The 12,711-nt window shown below is 41.3% G+C and overlaps 1 protein-coding gene across 2 annotated transcripts in view; it reads right to left on the bottom strand.

Annotated features, from left to right (window-relative positions):
* The window catches only part of LOC113029614 (uncharacterized), a 41,584-nt gene that overhangs the window by 6,942 nt on the left and 21,931 nt on the right, over positions 1 to 12,711 (bottom strand). Inside the window, exons 3-6 of one of the 2 annotated variants that reach the window (XR_013911569.1) lie at positions 6,322 to 7,674; positions 5,641 to 5,898; positions 1,361 to 1,444; positions 162 to 278 (exon numbers count right to left, since the gene is read on the bottom strand). Coding sequence is in view for 1 of the 2 variants with exons in the window: in XM_080306800.1 (XP_080162926.1) it covers positions 6,340 to 7,674 (1,335 nt within the window). In the remaining variant the exon portion in view is untranslated. Of the gene's footprint in view, positions 1 to 161; positions 279 to 1,360; positions 1,445 to 1,673; positions 5,899 to 6,321; positions 7,675 to 12,711 lie in introns of those variants that run through there. The other variant, XM_080306800.1, reaches the window with a different exon arrangement.

Here is a 12,711-nt window from a genome sequence, read left to right as displayed (position 1 = left end):
CAAAAGTGCACATTCCTTACTAAAGTTTAGATACCTCGGGGGTCTGACCGTTGTTGTAACGCTAACAAAGTGCCAACGTAATCAGTGTAAACAAAGTAGATGATTCCTAGAATTATATAATTATTAACGGCGAATTTATGTATGAAAGACTCTGTGCTAACCTTTACGATCAACTTGCAAGGTTTCCGCAGTTGATGATCCATGCAGGAACGTATTTCCGCCTACTGTGGAGATCACGTGTTTCCGGCTACACACACACTACTTCATAGTTTATCTACCTGAAAAAAATGAATCACAGGGGCATTTTTGGCCTGACCGTTTGTTTTTTGTTATTTAAAAACAAAATCTGGTTCACTTGATTGGCTGTGATACAGCTCACGCACCCATAAGTACGCAGTGTGGTAAGAATGAATGAAATGAATTAACAGTGCGCACTTTTTATGTAATATGTGTGTTACATTTTAGATTTGGGGTAAAATCTCAAGTCTTTGAAGTAAACAGGTTCAAGCCCAAGTCATTGGTTTAAAAGTCCAAGTCAAGTCTAAAGTCATAAACTAAATGACTAAATGACATCAAGTCATGTGACTCAAGTCCAAGTCATGTGACTCGAGGCCACACCTCTGGTTGTCACTGCAGATCTTTGATGCTGAAACTAACAGAGCAATAACTGCGTTCTGATCTTCGCTGAGGTCAGCCTCGTGGTCTCAATCAATCAATGACGTAAAATCGACGTGTAAAAAGTGAGAGCGCCGATTTTACACCAGTGGGCGGCTTTAAACCCTTGCTTTCTGCCTGGCAGAAAAAGCGGCGTTCAAAGACCAGTAAAAACGTCAATTTTTCCAGAGCTCAGTGCCAACTGTGACAGCTTTTAAAATGCCATTTTCTTAACATTATTCAGGGCCCTCCCCATAATTGTCACATCCAATTACTTTCAACTGCTGTCACCCAATCAAAGAAGAAGTTGTTCAGACCACACTAACTAATCACAGATGCCAACTGATTACTTTTGTTGAGATTTTCTGTACTGCACGTAGAAGAAAACAATGACTAAAATAAAATGTGCTCAAGTTTGTTTAGATGATAGGGTGCAGCTGTAGATCAGATTTCCTGTTATCACTTCAAATAGAATTGAGGCCGTAGAGGTTTGGTGGATGCAGAAAAACAGCTGCAGGAACAATGAAAAGACTTTTCTGCTCCAAATTTCTGCGAGCAAATGCTCAACTTCTCCCAGCATGCTGAGCTAATGATTAGCTGGTGTTTTTCTCCAAACACTCTCTCACTCTTCTCTCAACGTGTTCACAATAAACTGTGAACAGACAACGAGGAGAGCAGCAGAAGACCTCATTAGCTCGGCGCTTACCTTTAGATGAGGGATGGGCCGCACTGCGCCGAGGCTTCGGATCATGTTTGGAAAAATCCAGGATATGGAAGCCTTCTTCTTGCTCTGCCCACAGAGAGTGAGAGAGTGATGTTGTCAACTTGGTGGGTAAAAATTGATAAATGCTATGAAACCGACAGCATGCCCTTATTAGGGAGAGTTGAAGGTATATTGCTCACAGAACAGTTTCAGATAGGAGAGCTTCCATGGCCTTGCCTGTGATAAAATCGTGTTCTACTGTTAAATTCTCCCAATTCTTTCATCTTTGGGCTGAAGGAAGGACAACACATAAATGCACAATCAACAATCATTTTATTCCATACAATTCTCATTATTCCATACAACACTTTTGAGCATAAACCACCCGGAGGGGAGATGAGCGCGGGAGGGTGTCCGCCTGATCTTGAAGTGTCTGAGCGTTTCTCACATTCTTATACCTTCAGCCCCCCTCCAAAGTCATAAAACCTAAACATCCACATTCTTTCTCTCTCTCAGTGAGCCGAAGTTATGACCTTGGCTTCCTGTGCAGTATGTTCTGTTCTTTTCTAATCAGACAAATAAGGCCATGACTCTCTGAAAACAATATTTCTTATAACGCAGCAGTAACATGCATCATAAAACAATATCATCCATTCATAATAAGTCAGCAGTCTAATGAAATACAAATCAGTTTAATAAATGTAATAGTTATCACCTTCTTCTAAGTCAGGAGAATAATGGAAACTAAAACTACATAATAATTTCACAATCTTTAATTAGGGGTATAATGTGGCATAAGATAATATAATAATCTCACACTACACAACAATAAAAAGAGACTTTATTGTGTTGGTTAAAGCTGATATCAGCATGAAAACAAAAGGTAAGGAGATAGGGAGGTGTATTCTCACCAGTGGCGGTCCTAGCCAAATAGGCTAGGACCGCCTGTTTGGCTAGGACCGCCACTGGTGAGTATTTACGTCCAATAATTCGAGCCTCTGCTAAAAACGATCCTTCCACCCCGCTGAACATGGTGCTTTTTAATGCCCGATCATTGACTAATAAGTCGTTCATGCTTAACGATTTTATATCTTCTAAAAAACTGGACTTCTTATTTCTGACTGAGACCTGACTGAGTGAAAATTGGATATTTTCTGTCGGAAATAAGGATCCTTTTTATTGTGCTGTAGTGAATCGTCCAGCTGGCTCAAACAGCTTATTTTTGTTGGAGTTCAGCTACTTCCTGTCCTTTTTTTCTTTTTCTTTTTTTCTTTTACAGGACAAGTGTGTTTATTAACTTCCACATTCCACTTCTGGGCTTCTACAGCTTTCCGGCTGCTTCCAGCTCAGCAGACATTTTCATGCTCTCAACTTTGTGGGAACAGTTCGGGGATGGCCCCTTCCTCTTCCAACGTGACTGTGCACCAGTGCACAAAGCAAGGTCCATAAAAAGAGTTTGGTGTGGGAGAACTTGACTGGTCTGCACAGTGTCCTGCTCTCAACTTAGTAGAACACCTTTGTCTTTGTGTCCTTTTTTTCTTTTCCTGGATCACCTACGTCCTGTCCTCTACTATGAGGTTGTCCTGACTGCTTTTAGTTGGGGATTTTAACCTACATGTTGATGATGACTCCAACGTCTTTGCCAGAAATTTTATCAACATTATGGTTTATTTTCATTTTACGCCGCATGTGTCAGGCCCCACACATAACAAAGGGCACACACTGGATCTTGTTTTTACTTTGGGTTCGAATATTGATTTTATTTGTTCTGAGGCCTCGTTCTGAGTTGTTCAGAACTCGCTCTCTCTCTTTTTCTGCTGTCTCTCTCTCTCACCGTCACTCCTAAAACTTCTGTTTTTTTTGTGGGGTTTTTTGGGTCATAAGCAGAGAGTACTTACTAGAGATGGCACGATACCACTTTTTTTTTTTTTATGTCCGATGCCGATATCATAAATTTGGATATCAGCGGATACCAATATGAATCCGATAGTGTGTTTTTAATCAATAAACTGTTTTTTAATATCTTGCTGCATTTTGTATAAGTTCAAACTCTAGTTTTAAAAAAACCTACTAAAGCTATTCTGTTATACCTGTATGCAATAAATACACTGCACCCAAAATATTTCATAGTTCAGCAAAACTGATCAATCTAATAACCTTAAACCTGCACCATCCTCCCTATTCATGTATTTTAAAGAGTAAGCAGCCTAACTAATAGGATGGCAAACTGCCAGCAAAAAATAAAAAATAAAAATAGGGAACCACCCCCCACCTCATGATGCTTAATCGACGTAATCAACTTTAATTTGATGCAGTGTGAAAAAAAATACACAGAAATCAATTATTTTTTAACGATAGTTAAATAGATTCAACATCTTTCTTCAACAGAACTTCAGACTGCACAGATGGTACCTTCCCAAAGGAAAAAGTACTACAGCTTACTAGGGTATATTAGACTTAATAGTTACTATATACAGTAATGGACTTCTATACATTTTACATCAGATTAAAACTTTGGGTGTAAGATTCAGATAATTATTTATTAAACGCTAGATATTTTAAATGAGAATAAGAAAGAAAGTACGTCTTTGTGCCCCCTTTTCGCTGTTCATGCCCTATCGGCCCCCCTGGCTAAACTTTGCTCCGCCCCTGCACAGTTACAGCCGTCAGCTGGAAAAGGATCCTGGAGTAGAAAGTAATATTAAATAAATTCTACCAACAGATTATCAAGCTTAAACGTGCTGCTGTTGTTCAGCTGCTGGTTTCCTCTTTCTGGTGCAAAGTGGGCGATACACAAACAAGAGAGACGGACTCGCGACAGAAAAGCCGATCAGCTGATCATTAATCAGTTTCACGATTGAAGTAGCAGCAGGAGAGGGAGGGAGAGAGAAGAGGCAGTCGCTCCATATATCGGTTGTTAAGCTTAACGTGGGAATGCTTTACAAACATTCAGAGATGAACTTGCACACGTGCTTTACTTCTCTCTGGGATAACTGAAATGACGGTTTGGTAGCGAGGCTCCAAATGCTCAACCAGACCGCCGACAGGTCTCCCATGCCACAGCTGCTCCATCACGTGACGCATACAGCTCCGATGTGCTATGGTTATGAGCCGAGTTGTGCCATGTCGCAAGTTTTGTGAGGTGCTTTTTAGATATTTAATGGATCGGATTACATTTTTTATTTCTCTCCGATATCCGATCCAGTAATTTAGGTCAGTACTGGACTGATACGTAATATCGGATCGGTCCATCTCTAGTACTTACTAGCGCTGTCCTTAGTCCGCTTGTTTGTTTTGCACAAAAACTTTTCACAATAAAGCTCAAGATCCTGTTGAGACTTTTCAAAATAAACTGAATCTTGCGAAAGAGTATGAAGAGTGTTCATGGACGAGAAGCAGAAAGGAGCCGTCAGGTGCTAAAAAAATAAACCTTACACTGAAACGTTAGAACAGCCTTTTTCCTGCAGCACGCCGTGTAATAAATACAAAGAAAATGGCAGCCATTACAACTTCTGTCTAAAAATGTATAATTTCATGCATCTGTTAAAACACTCGACTCCAGGTACATGACACCCAGCTGGAAACACGTCACGCAAGTCGAGCTGCCCGAGATTCACAGAATTTACCGAAAATGTTAAATTTTTGTGATTTATATCGTTGTCCGCACAAAAGATGTCTTATAATGGGATATGAGATTTTGGTCATATCGCACAGCTCTACCACTACTGTTTACCATTGTAAAATTATCCAAAGGAAAAAAAATAAAAGATAAACTTGATGTACATATATATACACACTTGTAGTTCCCTAACTGTAACATTTAGGATTATTCACTGCAGGTCCAGAAAGCAGAGCTAGCTCATCAGATCCAAGTGTGACATCAGCTGCACTCTTTACAGGAGACTCCAGCTGAACTCTGTGGAGCCTGATCTCAAGGTTTTTAAGTCTGATCCCGAAACCAGAAGAGGATCTTCAGATTGATTGTGATACAGTGATTTCAGTTCTGCATAATCACACTGATGTTTGCACAGAGCAGATAACGAAGTGAATGTTTTTGCACATTGGTAACAGTGAAACAGTTTATTTACAGCGTGGGATCGTTTGTGTTCGGGGTATGAACTGAGATTCTTGAAGCTCTTGTCACACTGGTCACAGCTGTAGCTCCCTTCAATGTGTGTAAGTTCATGAAGGTTATGAATATCTGACTGTGAGAACCTTTGGTCACAGTGTCTGCACTTGTATGGTTTCTCTCCTGTGTGCACTCTTATGCTCTTTAAGATTACCTGCACTGATGAAGGATGACCCACACTGGTCACAAACGTGCTTTTTTACCCCACTGTGACAGAGTTCATGTTGTTTTAATTCACTTGATGTGGGGAAGCCTCTCCCACATTCTTTGCAGTAATTCATTTCGTCTCCAGTGTGTCTGCGTTGACGTATTTTTAGGCTCCTTAAATGACTAAGTTTTTCCACAAAGATCACAGCGAAACACTTTCCCACCACCACAGTGACGACAGGGATCCATCTGTGTTGCTCTGCTTCTAAACAAAGACACAATGACCGTGTAAGTCAGGGAATTCCTTCAACATTTCTATCCTGAACGTCGCCTGAAATAAAGAGCAGCTCTGCCAACTTCCACATTTTAATTTTTACATTATAACACTCAGCTTACTGGGCTGCAATAACTCTTAATTTGTAGGTAATCTACTTAATGGGAAGATTGGTGGTTTAAACCCCTGGATGCTCTACTCTGCATATCCATTGCATCCATTGGAGTGTGAATGTTAGAAATGAGAGAAGCTTTTAAAATGTTACGTTTTTGCAATATCAGGAAAGTTTCAGGAAATTTGTGTCAGATGTTACTCAATATTCTGTATGTGAAGTTTTCATGTCTCATATAAGCTTTGAAATTAAATTTCATTCAAATAATACCTCGAAATAACTGTAAAAAGAAAAATACATACCTCACAGTAACTGCACTTTTAGAGTTTCTTTCTGCTGTGAATCTTTTGATGTGATTTGAGGTAATGTGGAGATTTAAAAGTCTTCTCACACAGGTCACATTTATAAGGTCTCTCCTCAGTGTGGGAAAACATGTGCTGCTCTAAGTTTTTGTATGTCACACAAATTTTGCCACACTGATCACAGCAGCAAACATCAATTTTGGTGTGAATGCGTAGGTGAATATTTCGGTTGCCTGGCCAGCGGAAGGTTTTTCCACAAATGTGACAGCTGTACGCCTTGAATCCAGAGTGGGTAACCTGATGATTCTGTAGGCTGCTACTATGAGTAAAAGCTTTATCAGACTGATCAGAGCTGTATGCTTTAACTCCACTGTGGACAAGTTGGTGTGCTTTTAAGTTTCCAGCCCGGGTAAAAGACTGTCCACACAAGTCACAGCTGTACGGTTTAACTCCACTGTGTATGAATTGGTGTCTTTTTAAGTTTCCAGCCCGGGTAAAAGACTGTCCACACAAGTCACAGCTGTACGCTTGAACTCCACTGTGGATGAGTTGGTGTGCTTTTAAGTTTCCAGGATGGGTAAAACACTGTCCACAAAAACCACAGCTGTATGGTTTAACTCCACTGTGTATGACTTGGTGTCTTTTTAAGTTTCCAGCCCGGGTAAAAGACTGTCCACACAAGTCACAGCTGTACGGTTTAACTCCACTGTGTATGAGTTGGTGTCTTTTTAAGTGTGCAGCCTGGGTAAAAGACTGTCCACACAAGTCACAGCTGTACGGTTTAACTCCACTGTGTATGAGTTGGTGTGCTTTTAAGCTTCCAGGATGGGTAAAAGACTGTCCACACAAACCACAGCTGTACGGTTTAACTCCACTGTGTATGAGTTGGTGTGTTTTTAAGTGTTCGGCCAGGGTAAAAGACTGTCCACACAACTCACAGCTGTGCGCTTTAACTCCATTGTGGAGAAGTTGGTGTCTTTTTAAGCTTCCAGCATGGGTAAAAGACCTTCCACACAAGTCACAGCTATACGCTTTAACTCCACTGTGAACAGGTTTGTGTGATTTTAGGTGTTCAGCCAGGGTAAATGACTTTCCACACTCATCACAGCTGTATGCTTTAACTCCACTGTGGATGAGTTGGTGTCTTTTCAAGCTTCCAGCATAAGTAAAATCCTTTCCACACTCATCACAGCTGTATGGTTTAACTTCACTGTGGATCAGTTGGTGTATTTTTAAGCTTCCAGCCTTAGTAAAATCCTTCCCACACTCATCACAGCTGTATTTTTTCTGTTCCTTTCTTCTGTGAGGTTTGTCGGCCTCCTGAGAGCGCTGACGTCTCGCTCCATTTTGGTCCTGGAGTGACAGAGATACAAACAGAGGCAGTGAGTGAAATGCAGTCGTGGAACAAACTCAACCTTCAAACTTCTTCCATTAACACTAGTTTTAAACCAAAGGTTGAAGTAGTTTCTTTTCAGTCAATACACTCGGTACAACACACGGGGTATGGGATATCACGCCTGGCTGAGGAAACCTTTATTCACGCCTTTAAGGCAGACGATCTGTGATGACGTGTGCACAGCCCGACATGCAAATATACACCCCTGTCATCACAATCATCCCTCAGTTCTTACGCTCTTCATCTCTCTGGGAAAACCTCTGCTGAGTTGGGCTAGCTAGCTGCTCCTAGTTATCTCAGTTTACTGCCCCTGTTGGTGTTATTCTCCACTGCTCAGTTGGTGCGAAGGGTGAAAGGGGGGGCGCTAATTTTGGGGGCAAGATGGCAGCAGCAGTATGCACGGTGACACGTCTGTTGACATTGCGTCAGTAAACTCTGCTAGCTTTGCTTTGGCTTTTACTAGCTTTATCCTTTTCTATGTTAGCCCAAAGCGCCCTTGGTCTACATGTGTACAATCACCAGCTACTTTTAGAAATCAAAGCATCGGCAGTTCCCAAAAGAGATCCTGTAACGACGCAGGGTCCTCTTCACAATCTGACGTGGCTTCATCCAGAAGGGCTCCCGCGCTGCCATCGCTGTGGACCGGCTCTATGTGGATGGACAGCTTTACCGCGACCCCGTCATCACTCCGTGGCTGTATTAACTTCACACCAGCTAAGAATCTGCTACACCAGCGGTCCCCAACCCCCGGACTTCGGACTGGTACCGGTCCGTGAGTCGTTTGGTGGCGGGCCGCGAGAGTTGAGGCTCAGGTGTAAAATGTATGGTTTTCAGGGTTTTTATCGGTTTTCAGCGTTATTTTGTTAGTTTTTATCGTTAACTCGGTTTTCCTGGGTCTTTTCACGTGTGTTATGAATAAATGTTCTTTTTTCGGTACCGGTACTAGTTTTATTTTGTTGTATTTATCCGTGACATCTTAAAGGCCGGTCCGTGAAAAATATTGTCGGGCATAAACCGGTCCGTGGCGCAAAAAAGGTTGAGGACCTTACTCACATTTACCTTACTCACATTTCTATTACCGGTAATCGTCATCAACAACAACACACAAGCATACAAGTGTGCATATTTAAAAATAAAGCAGGAGCAAAACTGAGTTTGGTACTCACATTTTTATTACCGGTAATTGTCATCATCATCAGCATACAAACATACAAGTATGCGTATTTAAAAATGAAGCGGGAGCAAAACTGAGTTTGGTACTCACATTTTTATTACCGGTAATTGTCATCATCATCAGCATACAAACATACAAGTATGCGTATCTAAAAATGAAGCGGGAGCAAAACTGAGTTTGGTACTCACATTTTTATTACCAGTAATTGTCATCAATCAAACCCATCGAAGTCCTCATCCTCTGTGTCTGAATTGAACAGCTGCGCTAAATCTCCATCAAACATGCCAAGTTCACTTTCTTCACTGTCAGAGTCACTTTCCGTGCCGTGCGGCTCCTTGGAAATGATGCCGGCTTTTGCGAAAGCTCGAACAACAGTGCCAGCAGACATGTTAGCCCAAGCATCTACAATCCATTCGCAAATTGTGGCGTAACTCGCCCGGCGCTGCCTTCCACTCTTAGTGAAACTGTGGTCCCCATCGGTCATCCATTGCTCCCACGCCGCTCGCAGCCTTACTTTGAACGGCCGGTTCACACCGATGTACAGCGGTTGGAGTTCCTTTGTCAGGCCTCCCGGAATGACAGCAAGCTCACAGTTCCTTTGTTTCACTAGTTTTTTCACATCGGCTGTGAGATGGGTACGCATAGAGTCACAGATCAACAGCGATGGTGATGCGTGGAAAAAACCACCTGGTCTCCTTACATACACCTCCCTCAGCCACTCTTTCATCATTTCCTCATCCATCCAGCCCTTTTCATTTGCCTTAATGATGATTCCTGCTGGAAACTTCTCTTTAGGCAAAGTCTTTCGCTTAAAAATCACCATAGGCGGCAGTTTCTGTCCATTAGCATGGCAGCCAAGCACAACAGTGAAAGAAGACTTTTCGTGCCCCGTTGTGCGTATCGCTACCGTGCTGGTCCCCTTCTTCTCCACAGTGTGACTCACCGGGATATCAAAAGTGAGCGGCACCTCGTCCATGTTTGTGATGTGGCTGGGCTGGATGTTTTTGTCGCTGATGTGTTTGCTGCAGTAGGAGCGGAAGATGGCCAGCTTTTCATTATAATCCGCTGGAAGTTGCTGCGCTACCGTAGTCCTGGTCCGGATGGAAAAATGGCACCGTTTCATAAAACGAAAGCACCAAGACGGACCTCCTTGGAAATGTTCAATGTTCATCTCTTCAGCTAGTGAAACTGCTTTTAGCCGAATGGTGACCGTCGAAACGCTTCTCCCGCTCGTTCTTTGCTCGATGATCCACCGCTCGAGTCTTTCCTCCAACTCGGGCCACCTCGCCTTATGTCCGCGGAAACTCAGCTGCATTTTCTTGACCTGCCGGAGCTTGTTTTCTAGCTTCCTCCACTTGCGAACCATCGATTTGTTAATCTTAAATTCTCTCGCCGCTGCTCGATTTCCATGTTCCTCCGCATAGCTGATGGCCTTCAGTTTAAACTGTGCTTCATAAGCGTGTCTCTTTGCCATTTTCAGGGTTGTTAAAACAACGATGTTCCACATAATGCACATACCTGTCCTTTTATACAGGTATGTGCGATTGTCCGGTATATACGATCAACGCCCACACTTCACCCTTTAGCGTTCTCATGGTGTTCTCTACTACGTCCTCCTTACAACACACAGGGCGCACTGCGCTATAGGGCGTGCCGTACTTTTTGAAGAAAATCTAAGACTTTTAAGTGCGCCTTATGGTTGTGAAAATACGGTAATAATAAAGCTCCAGGTCCAGAGGGCTATCCTGCAGAATTCTACAAAGAATTCTGGATGATTCTAGCACCAGGTTTTTACAGAACGTTGTTGGAAATCAAAGAAAAGGGCAGACTTCCATCAAATATGAATTCTGCAAACATTAATCTCCTGCTAAAACCAGGCAAAGACCCTGTATATCCCTCAAGCTATCGTCCAATATCCCTTATAAATATAGACCTTAAAATAATCTGCAAAGCTCTCTCAAAAAGATTAGAGAAAACAACCCCCCTCTTAATTCATCCTGACCAAACTGGTTTCATAAAAGGTAGGCACTCATCAACAAATACACATAGATTACTTAATTTGATAGACTATTCATACAGTAAAAACCTTGAAACCATAATATTTTCTTTAGATGCAGAAAAAGCATTTGACAGTTAACTGGAAATTTCTATTTGCAACTTTACACAAATTTGATTTTGGAACCTCTTTCGTTAACTGGTTAAAAATATTATACAATTCCCCAACAGCTTGTGTCAAAACAAATGACCAAACATCCTCCAGCTTCTGTCTCCTGAGGGGCACCAGGCAGGGATGCCCACTCTCCCCTTCACTGTTTGCAATTTTTATTGAATCACTAGCAGCAGCAATTAGATAGAATTCAGTAATTAAGGGCATAAAATGCAAGAACGTGGAACATAAAATCAGCCTTTACGCAGATGATGTGTTACTTTTTCTCCAAAACTCACAAACTAATATCTCTGGGGTGATTGAATTGATAAACTCTTTTGCAAGAATATCAGATTACTCAATTAACTGGTCAAAATCTACAGTTCTTCCGATTAATTGCTCCTTCCATAATTCCTCTTCTACTCCACTGCAATCGGGAAATATAAAATATTTAGGTATTAATGTTTCTCCCAAGCTTGCAGATCTAACTAAATGAAACCATATCCCACTTTTAAAGAAAGTAGAAGGCGATCTGGCTAGATGTAAATGTCTACCCATATCACTCATGGGAAGGGTTGCCGCTATAAAAATGATGGTCTTACCAAAAACAAATTATTTATTCTCAATGATCCCAACTAAACCGCCACAAGATTGGTTCAGATCTCTAGATTCATGTATGTCCAAATTCCTTTGGAAAAATAAACCCCCACGTATAAGCTTAAAAACACTACAAAAGACCAAGGATAAAGGAGGACTAGAACTGCCTAACTTTCAGCACTACTTCTTAGCCAACAGGCTTCAATTTATCTCAGGGTGGCTAAAATATACTCTCTTAGATGAACCTTGGCTAGATGTAGAACAAGCACTTTGCAATAATCTAGAGATTTCAGACCTACCATTTATCAGCTCAAACATCCAACGACATGAATGCTTCAAAAGCATCAGCATCAGCTCTTCTCGGGCAGCATGGTGGGAGTTTCTAAAAATGACAGTGTTCATTAATCCCATGCAAACGTACACCTATCTGGAACAACCCTGACATATTACAAAACAATAATATGATAAACTTTCCAGATTGGAGTGGTAAAGGAATCAAATATTTAGGACATATATTAAAAGGTAGAGAATTTATTCCATTTGACAGACTAGTTACACAATATGGGATCAACAAGAAAAGATTTTTAGAATATCAATAAATTAAATCCATAATGAAAACAATTTTAATCGGGTCAAGTTGAACTACAAACACCACCAAGTGTGGTACAATTTCTTACTCTTAAAACCCCAAAATTACTTTCCAAAATATACAGAATGTTTTCTCAAATAGATGAATCAATATCACTTCCTATTGCAAAATGGGAAGCGGATTTATCAATTAACTTAGACCAAAACTTCTGGTCTCAGATATGCTTAAAAGCCTTTCATTTAATTAGAAATCCCAGTCTTCAATTAATTCAATACAAAACACTACATAGAGTACACTATACAGGTCCATTAGATGTTCAAGATGGGCTTTACGTCTACCAACAACTGCTCACACTACCAAACCAATTCACCGGACAATTATATCCACGCTCTTTGGTTCTGTCCACCAGTTCAGAAGTTTTGGAGCGAGATATGTGAAGACTTATCAAAGTGTCTGAAATGTAACATATACAGGGAGTGCAGAATTAT

Source organism: Astatotilapia calliptera, chromosome 9 (assembly GCF_964374335.1).
Source record: "Astatotilapia calliptera chromosome 9, fAstCal68.1, whole genome shotgun sequence".
NCBI lineage: Eukaryota > Metazoa > Chordata > Actinopteri > Cichliformes > Cichlidae > Astatotilapia > Astatotilapia calliptera.
Note: the sequence above shows the minus strand (reverse complement) of the source record. Positions and strands in the feature narration are given on the sequence as shown.